Source organism: Harpia harpyja, chromosome 5, assembly GCF_026419915.1.
Source record: "Harpia harpyja isolate bHarHar1 chromosome 5, bHarHar1 primary haplotype, whole genome shotgun sequence".
Lineage (NCBI taxonomy): Eukaryota > Metazoa > Chordata > Aves > Accipitriformes > Accipitridae > Harpia > Harpia harpyja.
The window spans coordinates 44550973-44570216 of NC_068944.1; the positions used below are offsets into that span (position 1 = coordinate 44550973).

A 19244-nucleotide genomic window follows, 5' to 3' on the forward strand; every position below is an offset into this window, starting at 1 on the left:
AGTTATACCATCAACTTACTACTAGTCCTATTTATACAGTCAAGTACTGGAATAGCATACTGAGAGATAAATCACTTTAGATCTTCAAGATAAATTTAAAGAAAAATCTTGAATTGACAAAGATTTAATTAATCTAAGTAAAGATTAACAATTTTCCTCTTGTTCTCTCCTTACAGAGGTCTCTGGAATAGATTAAGTCTAGAAAATCCTTTCTTTCAAATGATACAGAAAGTGCAGAAAAAAGACGACAGTTAACTCTACAGCTGGTCATTGTGACCAAATCTTGTCTTGCATATGTAAAGAGCTTTCTAGAAAAATGACTCATCTTCTTTGAGAGTACCATGGCCCTCAGCAGTGGATCTGATCGAAATTACCATTCACTAAAAAACACCCCCCTGCCAAAACAAACAACAAACCCAAAGAAAACATCAGACATACCGCCCCAGAGTGACCAAAAAAAAAGGAAGACTATATTGTATAAAAGCAGCAGCATTTTCAAATTTTGCAGTGACAATAGTTATCAGAAGCTTTCAGTAAATCCTACTTTTAACCTTTAGAATGAAAAATGATATTAAAAAACCCCTAAACATTTGAAACTCTGAAAGAAGATCTGATGTAAACAAAAAACTTTTTTCACTTGATGTGCTGTAAAACACAGATTTCTAAAACGCACCACAGCATGAGTGAGATCAGCAGCCAACAGAAATCGGATGGTTATATAATTTGGTGGTTAAGCAAAGATATTTTTAGTGCTTTGCTAATCCATCTAATGCATTTCTTTCCAAGAGAAGAAAATGCATTACGCTGATAGCAGTAACAGGGTCAAAACATGGGCATATTGACAAGGAATTTACATTTTCTAGAAAATAAAAAAAGTATCTGAAATTATTCTTAACGGTATCCATTTTTAAGCAAGGCTTATCAGTGGTTGGGAATGGGTGACACATAAATGATTGAACAGAAAAGCTAAAATAAAGAAGGAAAACTAAAAAAATGCTTCAAACAGAAATCTCATAATGCAAAACAAGCTGATGACACCTCAAGACAATCAAGCAAATAGAAAATTAAGTCTGTAGGCAATTTCTGAGTGGCATATGAAGTTTATGCTACATCGGAATCCTGAAGCAACCTACTTTTTCTGAAACAAAACCCAGTACTTTTTGGAGAACGAACAGCAAAGCAACCATAAAGAGATACTAATATGATTTTATAATAGCTCTAAATTCAAGACTTCCATTTTTTTTCTCAGCTGCTTTTTACTACACTGTTGCTGCATTAATGTTAAATGGTTATTATATTAAGTAATAAATTCTTGATACCATAGTTAAAATCTTTCACAGAAAAATATGACTATGAAAACTAAGAAAATGTGGGTTTACAATGCTTACTATTGGGGAAATTAACAGAATCTTGCTATTCATTTCCCCTTATATTCTACTTCATATCCATCTTGGAAGGAACAAAACATATTTAAACTGAACGCATGGGAATAGGAGGGGCAAAGCATACAAAAAATATTTTTCTAAACAGTAAATATTCTTGGAAAAAATACTTTGAGTTAAAACACTCCTTACTGTAATCTGAAACAAATTACAGTGGATTTAACTGTTAAAAGGTCTTATTTAATCTACTTTAAAGTTTCATTTATTAACAGATGGAAATGTCAAAGTTGCATACAAAATGCTTGTTCCCTCAGCTGACTTGCACCTAAGCAAGTTCCATTTCTGTCTCCCTTGAAACTTTTACTTGCAAAACGAGACAATTCAGTATCAAAGAACAGAGGAAAAGCTCAGAACATCTTGAAGATGCAAGTTAGTTTTACTAAGGAGAAGACAATAAACAGTTTCAGAGTCAGACAGATGATATAAGATGGTTTTAAGTTTAACAGTGAGTGTATAAAAACAGATAATCCAAGAGGAAACTGTCACCATAATTCTGCAAAGTGAATTTCTATGCAAAATCAGAACTATTTTCTTGAATGGATTAAGCAGCGCTAGGTTATACATCCACTCAAATATGCATTTTCACGTACTGGCAAATTCAAGGAAAATTCATTCTCTTTTTCAGAGAAAAGTATCTTTTTAAGTATCAGATTAGATACACTGAAAGCAGAACAGAATTTGTTAAATTGTCAGGGACTCTGAACACGCAAGCAACATTTCTGAAGATAGTTTAAGCTGACTTTTCTCAGACTGGCCTATGAAGACTCAGTCAGAATGTTCTTGGAACTGTCAACCAAAAGTGCCTGCATTATTATAAGCAGCTGATTAAATATGTTGTGAAATAGCAAATAAATGGAAGGACTTTTGCTGTGAGGAAGCCAACTCGCAGGTTTCACCAGACCAGTGCTTGTACGACCCCTACTCAAATACCAGGGGTACAATTCAACATTTCTGAGAACGTTTTTTAAAACTGGTCCAAAATTTAAGTGTCCTATACCGAAAGGATTCCAGTCTGGCTTTATCCTTGCTGGAAACAGCAAAAATCTAGGTTTACAACAAAGTGACTGAGATTTCTGATAGCTTACCTATTTGTGCTGTATTCCGACCTTCTTGAAAGAGACATCAGCTCTTTCATACTGTCCACTCACCACTAAGGTCCAACAGCAAAGTTCATCATGTTATGCAGGGATTATATCTGTCAGCAGTTAACTCACAACTTAACTTATACAGACCTCAAGACCACTTTTATAGCTTTTTAATCATCATAAGTGCAAGGAGCAGATGAATTCAAATCAAATACCCATTACACCTCAAAGTCGGAACTTACAAGTGAACTGCTAAAAGCCATTTAGAGCATATTCTGATAAATTAAATTTTGAAGAAAATTTCAAATCAAATTTAGCACAAACTTCTTGGTAACTTACTCAGAACCATAATTTTGACTAATTGCTGTCTCCATTCATTGTCCACAGACCCAACAAAGCTAAAAGCTAAATGCTATCCACTTTTCTAATCCTTCTGATAACAAAGGTTCCTCCCAGGAGGTCCACTAAGCAGTTTTTCCATCAGAAATGCATCACATCTGTGCATATCACAGATAGAGACTTTGACATGAAAATACTCAATGTCTTTTCTTTGTAACAAGTAGTAGCATAGCAAATTGTAATTTTTATAAAGTTCAATTATGACCAAGTAATATGACTAGATTTTTTGCAGGTGATCTAAATTTTGAGCATACAAAATATACACTGATTTTTATTTGTCCCATTTCAGTCTTTAAACAAAACGTATTTCTGAAACAGGTATAAACTCTGCATTAGAAAAAAACCAGACTCTTCACTGATATGGCATACCCTAAAAAACATCGCTTGGGACTGTAAAACATCCAGTGTGATTTTTTTCCTCATAATTCATTATCAACTGAGAATATAAAACAATCAATATTCCTTTCTTGTATATTGCATCATTAAGAAACTCTGAATGCCTGGCAACATTAGACGTCCCAACATGAATTAGTTTTGCACAAGGCATCTAGCCACCATGAGAAGAAAGGGAAAGCTTCTTCACCAGGAACTATCAACTATTACTTCAACAGATCTGTACAAATCAAACATTGCTGAATATCAGAAAAGGTCACCAGCTTATCTGTTCTGTTGATATTTATAGAGTTGATAAATACCATTCCCACCTTTGTTGCTAATTTGTAATTTCCAGACACATACTGTTCCCTCAAGCACAAAAAAATGCTATGAATGGAAATGCATCTACGAACATTCCAGAATGCGCATAATTACTGGATTTTTAGTAAAACTGAAATTAAGCCCCGGGTCAAGATATGTTAAGGTAAAAGCAGGACTCCTGACAGCAGACATAAGAAAAAGATGCCTAAATGCTTAAGGTGGTTCACCACTGCATCTGCAGAAAGCATTCTGACAACTGGCATCTGTTGACTCACATTAATTTTGGTTCCCTTATTATTCCTGAAATACATTTTGTATCTTACTGCTTGGCAATATGTTCTTTGTCTTCAAGATATTCCTAAGATGCTTAAACAATTGACATCATAAATTCCTGCAAGTGATGGAGCTTAAAAAGTGAACTTGGGCTGAACCACCTCCTATGAAGTTACTTCAGCTTAGTCATAACTAAGATTTCCTGGTGTTATTTCTTTTTCCTGTGGAAGTCAAGTTTCTAACCACGAACAGGTATGAAACCTTAGCTCCAAATAAGAGCAAATCAGGCCTATGATGTATGTCTGCATCTGCTAAAAGACCACCTCAACAGTAAAAATCTTGCTTGTTTCCATGGTTGGATTTTAAGTCCTTTTGCATAGCTGTAAGACTAGCATAATCCAACACATTTATTTATGAAGTGGTCTAAAAATTCAGAGAAAGAAAAATCTTTGAAATTATTCACCCCAAAACCAGAAAGCAAAGTAAAAGCAGCAGCAAAACGACCTCTCCCTCATCTTATACATGCCAGTAAACTGAGGCAAGAACAAAGTGGAGGTGCTGCATTATAACAGTAAGGTAACTAAACAAGCCCTAACAGCAGCCTACCAGATTCAGAGTGGTAAGAGAAAAGAGAAATATATCCCCTTTCTTCTTAAACTCCTAAAACGAAAGAGCTGAGAATTCTCATTTAACTGATTTCATATTAGCCAGATGCTAATAAGGAAATTCCTGGCTTTGAAGTACAAAACCGGAATACCGTCTTTTCCCATCAATCCCTGCTTTTAATGCAGTAGGACCAAAGTGTAGCACTCCTCACCAGAAACTCTTGGGAAACTAAGTGGAGGAAATTAAGATTAAAAAAAAGAGAAGAAATGCTTAAGTGAATAAAAAATTAGTTCAGAAACAGAATATAATGGGATAGATTAAATGATTGTTTTTCCCAACTGAGAAGGTTCTTCCACAGGGCTCAGGGCTGATGTTTATGATGTTTATAAATGTTGGGGAAAAGGTGTTAACAGCTAAGTGGCAGAACTTCTGAATGTCAGTGTTGCAGAAGAGAAGTCTGAGGGACGACTGCAAAGAAAGGCTGCACAAAACTCACTGATCACTCTTAAAAGGCAAATGAATTTCCATTTAAGTGTAAAAGTGATGTGCAAAGCAGAAAAATTCTAACTTCGTAAATAAAGTAAGTGGCTTTGAGGTGACCTCAGGAATGAGCTCTTGGGAGACTACATGTCTATAGCAAAACTGGGAAAACTTCTAAAGAGGACAACAAGAATAATCAATAGGATGTTTCAGATGTTAAATATTTACATGGGCTTGAGGGGAGACAAGCTCGTAAGGAGAAATTTACTCCTGGACACTAGCCATAAAGGCACCATGCCTCTGCCTCCCCAGACAGTGTGAGCAGAGAACTATAGAAGAGCAAAGAAGCATAAAACATAACAAAGTACAAAATACAGTAGTAATAAATGAGGAAAATCATAGTAAGGTAGGCAAAAGAAAGCAAGTCAGTCTATGAAAATATGTACCAATGTCTATTAGATGTATAAAATAGAAAAATGTATTAATTGCCAGAAAAATGAACAGAAGTCATAATATGTATCACTGATCAATTAGTATTCAAACAAACAGCATTACTCATTGAACTACACCAGTTTTCAGAAAATTAATCAATTGTTATTTGGTAAATACACAATTAGATCAACGTTAACTAAATAATTTAAATTACTACTTTTCTGCTGTAGTTATTCACTGAAAAACATCCTACTCTGTAGAATACTGATCAACAATGTTCCAGATAGATGACAGCACATTTTCTTATTTCTTTGAAAAAAGAAGCTGGGACGGTTCTGTACTAACTGATTTAGTCTTTGAGCAGAACATCAAGTAATTTACTCAAGCTCTGACTAGTACTACTAGCCATATATATGTAGTTGTACTAAATACAGTAGAAATATAAAATATCTTTTTGGTTTTGACAATGTTTTTATAGCAATCAATAACGTAGGTCTAATGGCTTTACACTACGGTTCATATGTGACTAACCAGTACAAATTATCCAGATTTTGTTTTTTAAATGGAGATTTATTTCCATCACAGAAACTCTCCTGAAATTCAGTAGAGACAGATGCTGTTTGCAGCTTAGCTTTTGAACAATTGTTGTAATACTGATCAAAACTGAGATGGTGTGTAAAAACTAAGGCAAGAATCTGCATAACAGCTCATCATCTTTGGCTAAAAAGAACCCCACAAAAAACCAACATGTCTTTTGCTAGTGCATCTCAGTATCATTAAAAAAAAAGTATTAGTGTTTTCACATATATCTGCTGGGCTGCCACTGTAAAGATTCTTTCAGCTCCTAAATTAAGTATTCTGGAAACTGGGCAAAAAATCCTTACCCACCTGAACAAAGAAACATTTCAAAAAGGTTTGTGTATTAAAAAAGCTTTCTTAGGTGGTTATTTTAAAAGCAGTGGTGCAGTGTTGGTTCATTTATGTTTTGAAAGCAGAGAACATTTTCAATCTTATATTAGCAATCTCCTGATTTTAAACAAGTTAGAAAAGCAGCTCTGGGGTAACAATTCTAATGTCTAATACAAAGTAAGATTGGCTATACTCCAGAACTGCCTTTTTTTAAAAAAAAATAATAAAAAAAAATCCCTGTTCACACTTATGGCTGTAGGTAGGTGTATTTGGATACAGGTAATTTGATCACAAAGTTAAATAGTTGAGGCTTTCTTAAATTTCCAGCTGACGGACAGTACAGGAGTAATTTTGCGTATTTTCAGCCATGTAATCTTACTGCATTAAATACTAAGAAAAGAAATCAAATCTGTTTAGCAATGTTTATACAATTTGTATATTTCAAACAGATGTATTATTCATTCCCCAGCAAATAACAGAGGAACAGTCCAAGACTATATTCTTTTACCAATGAGTTGTTTGTGAAATCTGTCTGAAAATGTGCCCCACTGAAGTTAGTGCTATAACTCCCACAGGATTCAAGGAACATATGGTTTCCTCCAAAGAATGCAGAATTAACATTAAAATTACTATCCATAGTAGCTCAAGACTTATTTTTAAGTTTTACCACAGCATTTTATTTTTTATCTTCAAATAGACTATGTAGTAAAATGATTAAAACTGATTTTGTTTTGAACCTAAGGCAGTTCTTTGTACTAGAGCGAGCAGTCTTATATAAATACCTTTGGTATTTGTTGGATCCTATTCCTAAACACAATATTCATATTTCAGCTATAATAAGTAAAGCATCTCAAAGACATGTGAGGCACTAGTCTTGCAAGTGTCCAGTTTAGTTTCTTGAGTAAAGTGAGATTGGTAGAGTCAGCTAAATCCACCATGGAAAGCTGTGTGTGGTGCACATAATTCAGTGCCATTTGGAATGATTGGCAGCTGCCATCTAGTGTGGACACAAACTATACTACCACATGCATATAATTCCAGCTCTCCCTAGTAATCACAGTTTGCTCAGGTCAAGCTGAGAGCACTGGTCACACAAGGCAATGAATGCAACGAAGGAACTGGCTCCTTCCTGACAGTTCCACATGATTCACATAAACCCACCACATGCAGCACAGTATACCAAAACTTACTCTGAATTAAGGTTTCAAAAAAATATAAGCACTGGTTTCTTCTATAACCGCTGTACTGTGAACACTAGTGCTCTGGGGCGGACAACTGAGCTGAGCTGTTCAGAAGCAGGTGTGGCCCAGTGACTTGAAGCCAACGCTAAGCGCCCAGGCCCAGGCCCAGGCCCAGGCTGGGGCAGCACCAGGCCAGGCCTCAGGGTAAATCAGAGCTCTCTGAATCAACCTCAGCGTCAAACATTACACAAGCCAGCTACTGGCTCCAAGAGGCCACTATGACATCGAGGGAGAGCAGGGACCCAAGAAAGTCCAGGCTGTGGCAGCGGGCTCACTCCCAAACAAAATACAAACTGTTACACTGGGTCTCTGCTACCAAGTCAATCCTCCTGCACCTTCCTCCTGTGGCCCCCCCACCAGCTCGAGGCTCCTTCGCAGCTGCGCAGAACAAAGCAGGCTGCTCACCACACAGGATCACAACCAGAGTTTCGGGAGTTTCTATTACAAAAATAAAGGCTGAAACTAAGCCATTGCATCTGTGGACTTGGACACAAACATGTTAAAATTAAGCTGTCTAAAAAAGCTACTCTGAAAAGGCAGTTGCTGCAGAAAAGACACCAGCTAATCCCCATAAAGCACTCCCCTTAAAAGGTCTTCCTGACTAGAGGCTTGCTAGTCACTGCTATCTGAGCACAGACAGCTAATTAACAAGGAGGAACTGCTCTATGTTATTAGTTGCAAGATATTAATTTTACTGTTATCTTGATCTCGGGTCCTTTCACAGTCTTTTGCCAGTTTCTTTCCGTTTGTTGGGCACTGCCATTTTCCCAGACTGCAAGGTTTCTAGACAGGGTAATTTGTTTGTGCAGTGCCTAACACAAAGGCACCATTATCCTTCACCAAACCTCAGATGCTCATGTAATGAAAACCATTACAATGTTGTTTTTAAGGTGGTCAAAAGTTCTTACAGCTTATTATGACAGTACACCTTACTTAAAACTCACTGACAACTTTAGAGGAATTAAAAGTATTTAGCTTCTGTGGAAAAGAGAATAAAAAAGAAGCTACAATTCTTAAACCTGCTTGTTTTATGACCTGAAAGATCAATGGAGTACAAGGAAGATTATCAACAAGGAAACATTTTTTCTTTTGATTTCTTTCTCCCTTTTCCTCCAAACACTATCTTCTGATTCATATTTCTTACTCTTACTTTACTTTTATCTTGTCCCTCTGTGTCCCTGCAAAGTTTTTTTCCTCAGAGAGTCAACACTTAAAGGAGAATTTCTAGTTGAGCATTAGCTAGAAAAAATCTGAAGGGAGAGGAAAAAAAAAGGCCTGGCTCTGAGAGCTCAGTTCTGAACCCATAATATGACTTTTCTAGAAAGAATCTGGTACATGAAGCATTGTATGTAAACAAACATCATTCCTTCTGCTACATGTTTACTTACAGGACTGATACATTTAAAACCACCCAGTGATACTGAGTATTAGAAGGTAAGTTTATGTTCAAACTCTGAAAATTAATTCCAAAAACTTTACAGTTTATACCATCATAAGTATTGATGAAAGCAAAGTTAATATAATACACTAAATAGCTCCTCTAATGAGAGCTTAATTGATTTTCATACTAGGAAAGAAGTGCTCTAATATAACTCCAGTTCATACTGCACTGTAAAGGAGTATCTCCTTTGAATAAGGCACATGACAGCAATGAAAAGGAAGTTCAAAATCCCTATGGTGAGAATTATTTGATATCCTCAAAACAAGTTTCTATTTGACTCTTGGTCGAGTGGACATTTGGGGCTTTTTAACATCTTCCAAAGGGCTCTTCCAAATGTACATCTTCCAGCACTTGAAGCATTTCACATGTGCTTGAAATAACACAGAAAACAATTTATTAAACATTTCTGGAAGGCAGCTTTTCCTTTTAGACACCAAGACCCAAAAAAAGGCATATAGAGTAAACCTGTCTGCTTTTAGCACAAATGGGCTAAAGATTAATTTGAACTAATTACTGCCTATAATAATTATTTTAAAAAAGCCTTTTAGTATTTTAAAAGGGAAAAATATCGAACATACTTCTGAAATTCCTCAAATTCTGGGATTTTTACATTTAAGCCTTAATACTTTGTCTTAAATATAGCTAGTAAAACTATAACACACAATCAAGACCATTAAGCTGCACTATCATTTTAAAAGCATTTGTATTCATTGCTAATTTATTATCTGTTTTGGATACAGATCTGCGTAGCAGAGGCTGGTTACTATTTCCCTAATAAAGCAGCTTCCTATACATCACATGATTTTGTGATCTGCTATCTTCTGAGAAATGCTGCTATTATATCTAGAACACCTCAATACAAATGCCTCAAAAACACAAAGGCTAAGTCAGGAGAGCCAATGTAAATTCAGGTTCAGAGAAGCAATATTTACCCCAACTTTTAGATTTTTCTTTGTACACCAAACTGCCATTTTAGATAAAAGAAGACGACACAGATTATTAAGGAGGACTTTTAGACATAAAAAGACATCAGGAATATAAAGCTAAACAGTGGTTGGTCTTGATGACTGCGTGGACATCTGTCACAGGTCAAACTACCAGCCAAACCTGTCATGACCAGCAGGGAGCTGTGAAGAGGAGTACGGTCTGGTTTCATTTGGCTGAGCAAACATTTTGGGAATAAACAACTCAGGAATAACAGCATACAACTCAAAGCTGTGTTGAAAAGGAAGGTATCTGGCTGAGAGTCAGGGTTTCTAGCTCTTCGGAATGGAAACCTGGACATTTGATGGTTTTGGGGCTGAGAAAAGGTCTATCTAGAGAGTTCTACTAATGGAATGGAAATCTACAATAATCACGCATTGCTGATGACATCTGCCAGGTCTGAAACACAGAAGGTTTTACAGGCCAGTGTGCAGTGAGGTTATGCCACATGGGTAGAACTACCTTTACACATTAGAGAAATGAAAAAAGGCACTCCTCCTAGACTTTTTTGCGTAGTAGTGATTGTCAGGAAACAGACAAGACCACCACCCTCACATTCATCTAAGACAATGCAGGAATGCTACTGTCTGAAGGATTAATATATTATTAATGTATCAGTTTGGTAAAAAAGCAGTCACAAACCAGTACTGGTCCTCAAGTTTCAGTGGGACAGAAGCAAGTTCTTTCATCCTGAAACCATACCAATCCAATCAGCCTAGAATTAAGCCACTGTTCGAAGCGGAAGTTTCCTCCTCAGTGCTCTTCTAGAATCTATTCCAGATGATCTGGCTCTTAGACAATCAGTGCTACTGACTCTGCCAATATGACAGTCCCTTTTTTCACATAATGCCACGGCCTTGCTCCCACTGGCTGATACTAAAGGCAATTCTGAAAACTTGAGAGATGGGAAGGGTCGTGTCATCCTTACCAGGCAAGTCCAACACACACTCACAAGTGAAGTTAATGTAATCTTTATGCCTGATGTTGCCTGACTAGGTGTCAGCTCTCTTTGCCTTTGACTCAGTGCCAGTACAGTTAGTGCAAAGGCTACTAAAAGAGAGAAAACCTGAATCTGAAATCTTGCTATCCATACTGGTAGTCATGGGACTGTTTTGGAGAGATTCTCAGCTGAAAAACCAAAGGAATAGCCCATGGTCAGAGCTGCCCTACAACTGATGCCCTCTCTTGTTGCACTTTCAAAAACATCTTTTCAAGAAATAAACATTGTTTTCATGGACTGTTCCAAAAGAAGTAATTTGACCTCTGACCTTCACCTAAAATTGAAGGGAAGGAACAGCAAACAAAACACTTCAGAGACACGTCCCTTCTTGAAGAGGAAGTGCATACACTGTGGCTTGTAACCTAATGGTCTCAGACTACAGCTTTTTAATAGCTTTACAGGTACTCAAAGGGATGACTCCCCCTATCCACACATTCCATCACCTCAACTTTTTCAGAACTAGGGCTTATTATGTACTGACAGAACATGAATGGGATCCAGTAATTTTTTAAAAGTTAGCCATTACTGATCTGCTTTGCTAATATGGTATGCTGTCATATAATGCCTTACATATATTTATAAAGGTAATTGAGTATATGCTACCCTCTAGTTACTTAGGTGACCAATGCTCAGAAAGGTTCTTTACCAGTATGCTAAATTCTTCGTGTTTGTGTCTCAACTACCTTTTGCTATGAGCCATCCATGTATTCAAGTTTTCCCACTTACACAGTTTTTGGCCTTTTCTGTATTATTTGACTGTCAGAAAAATGATAGTCACTGAGCACACACTAGTGACCACACTAAATCAGGAATCAGTTGTTCAGCTCTAAGTGTAATGTGACATCCTCTTTCTAAAACAGCATGAATATTTTCTTTCATGCACACTTCTAGGCTCTTTTTTTGGTCCACAGCATATTTCAAGAAAAGCCTGCCGGAGGAAACAAACTAAAACCAACAACAGAGAAACTGCCACAGAAACGTATTGGAAGACATTAAAAATTAAACAGCTTTTTAAAGAGCTCTCAGACTTAATAGTAAAACCTATTAACATTGTCTATTCTGATTTCATTTGTAACAATTCCACTTCTAACCAACAACCAAGCAAAGTTGTCTGGAGTTCAAAGTGAAAACGGCGTTTTTTCCCCCACTACTAATACCCATACACTTCTCCCGTCTCAAACACTTGGCAGGGGGATGGGGAGAAGACGACCACCACTATTTGAAGTGGTGGTCGTAAGATACAGATGAATTCAGACTGCAGGAGAAGCATGCTCCAAAACGAAAGAGTCCTCATACAGAACTCTTTCGGCAGATACTGTCCTGGCAGCTGAATCAACAGCCTCTAAGCACAAGAGCCTTGACCAGTATTCTTACACTGTTCATACCACAGTCTCTCAGATAAACTTGTGCCTCTTAAGATGCTCAATGGCAAATGGGCAACTTCAGTGAGTCTCCGATGCTACTCAAAAAATCAACACAATAAGCTTAACTGGAGCATGCTTATGGGAAGATATTCAATCTTCACCTCACATTCCCCAAATCATTCTCTACATTTCCTCACTAGCTTTATTTTCCATACAGGTTTAAAGGCATAATGCAGCAGTTCTTGAGTGAAAGCAGAAATGTATGAGAATGGAAATTTAGTTTCAGAGTGTATTATGGAACATACACGAACATCTTTACTCAAATGAGTTGAAGTTCTAAGTTTCATATGTGTAATCCCACTAAGTCAATGGAGTTACACATATGAAACTGAAAGGTGAGCAAGTACTCACTAAAGACATTTACACCCTTACACTTTTAAGTCTTTTGTCAAGAATAAGAGCTCACATATTGCAACACGTTTTTGTTTCTGAAAATTCAGTGATGAACAAATATATTTTGCAATAACATACCTTGAAGTTGCAATTTCCACTTTGGTTCTTGCCATGGCAGCTGCTCGCTGTGCACCCTCTATTGCTCTATCCACCTTTTCTCTAGTTTTTGTGTTTCGTATTGGTATAAGTTGCTTTCTTATTCCACGGATCAAAACGTTATTTTTATATTTTCCCTCTTCTTTGGTGCCATCTGGAAACATGGTACATCCATATCCATGCCTCCTGTTATTTAGCCATTCTCCTTCATATTTCATACCGTTTGAACGCTCACTAATACCAAATCCACTGCGCTTGTCATTCTTCCATTCACCCATGTAGGTTTCTGTGGTGGTGGCATCAACATGGTCTTCCATAGGGCAATAATCACAGTCACCGTCTCCAAAACTAATTGTAGAGTTGGCATCGCTAGAACTAATTCTGCTCATGGCAGCATCACTCCTGACAGAGCTCCGTTTGCTAGATATTGATGACCTAGATTCAGATTTTCTAAGTTTTATACTACCAAGAAGGGATCCTCTTCTGAATAAGCCTCCTTTTTTCTTAATGCCCATGGCTTCTGGATCACTGTGAAAATTGAGCACAAAACCTCCTCTTGTTCCAGCCGGACTGTCTGAAGTGACATCATGCAGAACAGTGCCATTGCTCTGCTCACTTCGAAGTGAAGCTAGAGACGTTCGGAGGGGTGAACGGATCACAGTTGCCATGCCATAGGGTACACTCTGACGTACACCATATCCATGTCGCATCCCTCCTGTCCATTGCCCCTGGTATGTACCTTTTAAAGTAATAAGGAGAAATTAAATTTAGGAAGCTGTAGAAGACTTAGCACTCTACATCCAGTATGCTACAGGCAATACTATATTGTCAGCTCTGTTTTTGTTAAGAAGAAATGCAGAAAAATCACAGCACATGACACGGAAGATAAACTACTTTTGTTACTTGTTTTTCTTATAAATCATTTTTCCGCTTAACAAATACTTCACTTTCGCAGCTGAAGTAATGTATTCTGGCAACTAAGACACAGCAGCTATAATCCTAAGTAGTTTTTGAATGGATCTGTCCAAGGAAAAAATTTCAAGACAATTTCTAGAACAGGACTCCCTCAAGATTTTTTTAAGGTGGTCAGATGGGGAGGTGGTCACCAGAAGCAGAGCCACATTATATGCGGTCAGCTGGGGAGGGAGACAGGGATGGAGGGAAGGGAAGGAGCAGGACACTCATGGCTCTTGCCTCCACCTGCTCACAGAAAGAGCAAGCAGGAGTAGTAAATGTCCTGTCATCTTGGGTTTAAGGTGACTACAGACCTCTCCTTGTCAGGACATACGTGACAATCCACTGAATTGTCTTGTCTTCAGATGGGCCTTTGGATCCACTATTATAAACCTCTATTGTAAAATTAAATATTTTAAAGTTTTTGCACGTACTTGAATGGAAGAACAAAACCTCAGTATATCTTACTCTTTATGAACTCTTGATATCAACACTTTTTGGTATCCCCAGTATCGTAAACGTGGCACTGCATTCTGCATTATGTTGTGACAAAAAGATCAGAAACTTGACTCCTTTAGCACTTTTTTTGCCTTTCATTTGTTCTGCAGTACGTAAGAAAGACAAGGCAGTAATAAACAGAATATTGCACACCATTCTATCATAAACACGTTTCATTGTTGCAATCAACTATTTTTGTCATTTTTTTTAATGAGCAATATAAGGAAAAGCAACACGGTATTTGATATGAGAAGTCATGGATATCCATGCAAAGCTGCGTCTGAGCCAAAAATCAGCATTATCAGATTACTACTGCAGACAATTTTTTTTCTTGTATTCTTGAAAGGCATTTTCATTTTGACGAGATACATACTCCAGTGTCTGGTCTCTGAAAGCCATTTGTACCCGATGTTCCAAAGGAAGGTGCCAGGAACCCCAGAACTGGCATATACAAGATAATTTGCTTTCTAAGATTATTTCACTCTAATTCTCATTAAACTGCTTTAAGCTCCTCAAAATGAAGTCTCTCACCCACCTAGTGCTAGGTTTTTTTTTAAAAAAAGCTATTTTGAGTCTGAATATTCTTACAGAGGGATGAATAAGCAATCTTTAAAATATCTTTGATTTTGATCTGCTTTAATTGAAGCACCTATCAAAAACTATTCTTCAGAGAATTAAGTATCAAATGTCAAATTCACTGATTGAATAAATTTTTTGTGAAAATATTTGTGAAATACCTGTAGTTTTAGATGAATCTCAAAGCAAATGAAGCTTTGAGCTACAATCTCCTTTGTATAAGCATACTATTTTGGTCGTGTACATGTCAATTATCTATCAATTACTGCTTTACTGTATTACCTTTTCTGCTAAGTAATATTTCAATGTTAATATGCAATTAAATTTGCCAAGTGTGCTTTCTTTATTATATAATACTAGATAGGTTCCACAACGTAACTATTTTATGTTGGTAGAAAATTCTACCAAGTGGAAGGTTTTTGTTTTAACAGATGGCTGCTGACACAAACAAACAACTTTCTTATTTTCTTTCTCATTCTCTGTATCCTGGATACCTACTGCTGCACTCGTCGTAAGGGTGCTGAATCTAGAAACATGATTATTTTAAAAAACTCAGCATATGGAGAAGAACAAATAGAAACGGAGCACAAAGCACTGGCATGACGTATTCTGTAAATACTGCACAAATACAGCCACATTGTAAGTTTTTTTTCTTTATTAAACAGATATTTCCCAGAAATATATTAATATTTTATGAGCATAAATGACTACATTTTGTCCATAATTATATCTGGGATCCCCCTAGTATTGTAATGATATGCTGGAGCTAAGAATCTGGCTACGTATACTTACTGCTACATAGAACAATCTGTCTAACATTCTGCATCAGTTAAATTCATTTAAAAATAATAAATCTAATTCTAATTTTGATTATACCACAATATTACATTAGAGCAGCAACTCATAATTATGGCTTTCTATGTTGCTATTTGAGTGTTAGACTCGAAGCAGAATCAACTTATTTCAGGATGGAATTTTATAAAAGTACAAAAGGTCAGCTTTTTTTCTTACTAATATTTTGTTTTAATTAATAAACATGGAAAGCTCAAAAATATTTTGGACTTGTATTTTTCACTACTCTGTAGAAAGAAGTGGAAGTAATCACTGTTGCCCATATGGACATTAAAACAAGGACAATTAATGTGCTGCTATTTACTTGTCCGATTTTTCTTTCTACTGGGGAAGGAAAATCAATTCCAGCTTCTTCTAAAAAGAATGTAGTCAATGAGGAAATGGAAGATTCATACTGAATTGGTCCTTAGAAAGTAACAAAGATATTTAGTCAGAATTTTGTGCAGTCTTGCAGGTAACAACTATCTCTTCTATCATTACAAATCCATTAAGGGAAAGGCTTCTGATACTAATGATAGAAAGCTGACTCATTTTCCTTGATTTTTCAACCTACATTTTAAAGGAAAAATATTTTAACAGTATATGGAGGGCAGTGTCCAGAATGCAGATACAAGAGACTTGTAATTTGACTGACGATATCAGACTCTAACTGTATCTTCTTCAACAAAAGAAATTTTAGAAAACTTTAAATGAGCAAGACAAGGTATGTTAATATTGCAATATAATTAAATACTACAGCATATGACATAAGACAGGATAAAAAAAGCGTTTCCCATATATGAAGATACAAACGAATGCAGTTTTTACCTATTTCTACATATAGATATAAATATGAATGATCTATCAACAAGCACACCTTATCCTGCTTCACCTTATACTACAGTTAACTGTTCAAAGAAGTTCTTGTAGGGGTCAACTGTTAAAATTTTAATTAACACTGTAATTACCAAGCTAATTTAAAACTGTATTTGACCATAAAACAGTAACATTGTTCAGCATTGATTTTCCAAAAGCTAGGCTTGGTATCCTTTTTAACTAAAGAAACATTCAGCCATGACTTCTACTGACCATCCATCTGGTGTTTAATCGGTTCCCTTGAAAAGGTCTTCATATTTTGAGCCCGAGAACTATTAGAAAGTATATTTTTTCCTTTTGTTTTTGTTGGCATGTTGTGAGAAGGTATAATTTCGTAACCTGTCTCCTTAGAGTTACATTGTGCCATCGCTCCCAAAAAAACCTTGGTATATCTTACAGCTGTAAATGTCATTGCCTACTTGCAGCTAAAATTTAAAACTATGCTGTGTGAAAAAACTGAGAGGCCAAGGACCTATTTAACTACTCCACTTGCTCTTATCCTTTACTTACATCTTCTGTGGTTTAACAAATTAATTGTTACATCAAGATCTTTGCACGCTTTTCAGACTCAAATGTTAGATAAGCATACATCTAGAAAGAAGACTACTTAGAAATCAACAAACACAGGTACTAGCAATGACCTTTGCTTAGGATGCATTTGCCACTGACCTCTGTGGAACGACAATGCACAACCTTACAGCAAGATGCCTGTTATTGCTATTGTTCGCAGGACCATAAACTGCTAACTAATTTACACATACTGAAGTTTCAAATTAGGCCTTGGCCCCTCCATAAAAAATGCTCTGGTAGGCTTGCAGATTCACACAGATTCAACAAAATCTAGGGAATTTAAAGGAGGTACAGAAATCCAGATCATTGTAGGAAACAACCCAACGGGACACTTGAAGGCCCAGCATAAGCACATGCAATGAATGGAGGATCATGGTTTATAAATCACAGTGTTTTCCTCAGAGATTTGACTGAGCGACAATTTTAAGCATTTAAACACAGCATGACATATATGACTTATGTCGTGCAAAGTGTCGTGTGCAGAAACACTGTCAATTCTTATGTTCCTTTTCCCTCCCTCAACTACATCTCCTAACACCACCAATGCATTTTAAAAGACCATATTGGGGAAAGAAGAAGAAAAAAAAAAACATAGCAGCAGAGAAGCCTGGATTTTAGTGAGTTTGAAAACAAATTAGCAATTGGCTTAGTCTAAACAGTTATTTCCCTATGCTGGTATTCTCAGGTCATAATAAATGAAGAGCTTCCCTGCAAATATTTCACATTATGTTAAAGACAGATATGTAAATCTGGTTTCCTTGTAAAAACATCAGACGTTCTTCTGGTGTACAAATATGGCTATTGTTCCCAGAGCACGAAAACAAAAACACATCTGCAAACATCTATGACGTACTGCTTTGCTTCATTCATGAGTACTTTCGTTAAAATCAATGGGACTTCACACCCTCTGTTCATATGAACTGCCACATGTAAAAGACTGGAGCCATGGTAACAGATTTCAGTTTATAGGACTAAAAATCTCACAGTGTAAACTGCACACTTCATATGCTGTTTTGGACAAAGGATTTCCAGGGGGGTCTAATTCTAAAAATTTAGAGAATTTACCTCCAATTATCTATATTGAGATTTTAAAGATTCCACAAGAAGTCTAAAGAAAAAGATAAAAGGAACTTTAGTTTGAGAAAAATCACCCCTAGAAAATTTACTGGAATGGCAATTTACTTTTCGGGGGGGGAGAAAAAAAAAGATGGCCACTGCAAATTCAGCTATTCTTCAGCTTCTGATTTACTAGCCAAAACAAATATAATTGTGTGGTGAAAGTGAAACTAAAATTCTGATCTCTTTCATGTTTTGTTTTTTTGTTCCTTAAATCCCCCAAAACCTATTTCGGCTGACTTTGGGCATCAGAACTTTCCACACCAGGAAACAATATTCAGACAGCTACAAATATGTATAAACAAGGGGATTAAAAGAGTTCAAGGTACCAAAACCGCAGTACATTTCATTTTCTGAAGGAAATGAATCTTACCCAACTCATTATGTTTTGTATTTCAGAAAGGAAAAAAAAAGGACCCCAACTGTGAAGGTCTCTTCTTCTCCTTAATACAAAAATACCTATTCTCTGACATTATTCTTAAAGTTTGACCACAAATCTCTTATCAATTCCTTGAAGAAACCAGCAACAGCATCAATCAAGAGATGTGATACATGGGTTAGTCCTTTAGTCGCATCATGTGATCATTACCTCTGATTTTGGTACATTCTATTTCTTGCATGTTACCTAAGTATGTTGCTCAAAGCTGAAGCGAGCAGCATTTCTGTAAAAATACCCCAAGAACTCTCTAATCCTAAAACGGAGACCGGTTTTCCCCGTTACAATAGAACAAACCAAGCTGAAAAGCAACTTTGCAGAAGTTGCAGGTGGCACTTCAACTAATACCAATGACATTACAGCAGCCAAGGCTGAATTAAAGAAATATCAGTCTTATTTGTTGTGCAGAGCATGAAATGACAGAGGTACAATAACTGTACCTGACCGTTCAAATCAGCTCCAGTCCCAAGTGACCTGATTGAACCT

The 19244-nt window shown here is 36.5% G+C and overlaps 1 protein-coding gene across 5 annotated transcripts in view; it reads right to left on the reverse strand.

Annotated features, from left to right (window-relative positions):
* Nucleotides 1-19244, reverse strand: part of JPH1 (junctophilin 1) — a 91340-nt gene that overhangs the window by 70664 nt on the left and 1432 nt on the right. For all 5 annotated transcript variants that reach the window (XM_052787400.1, XM_052787399.1, XM_052787397.1 and 2 more), the window contains exon 2: nt 12884-13640. In XM_052787400.1, coding sequence (XP_052643360.1) covers nt 12884-13640 — 757 coding nt within the window. The remainder of the gene's footprint in view (nt 1-12883; nt 13641-19244) is intronic.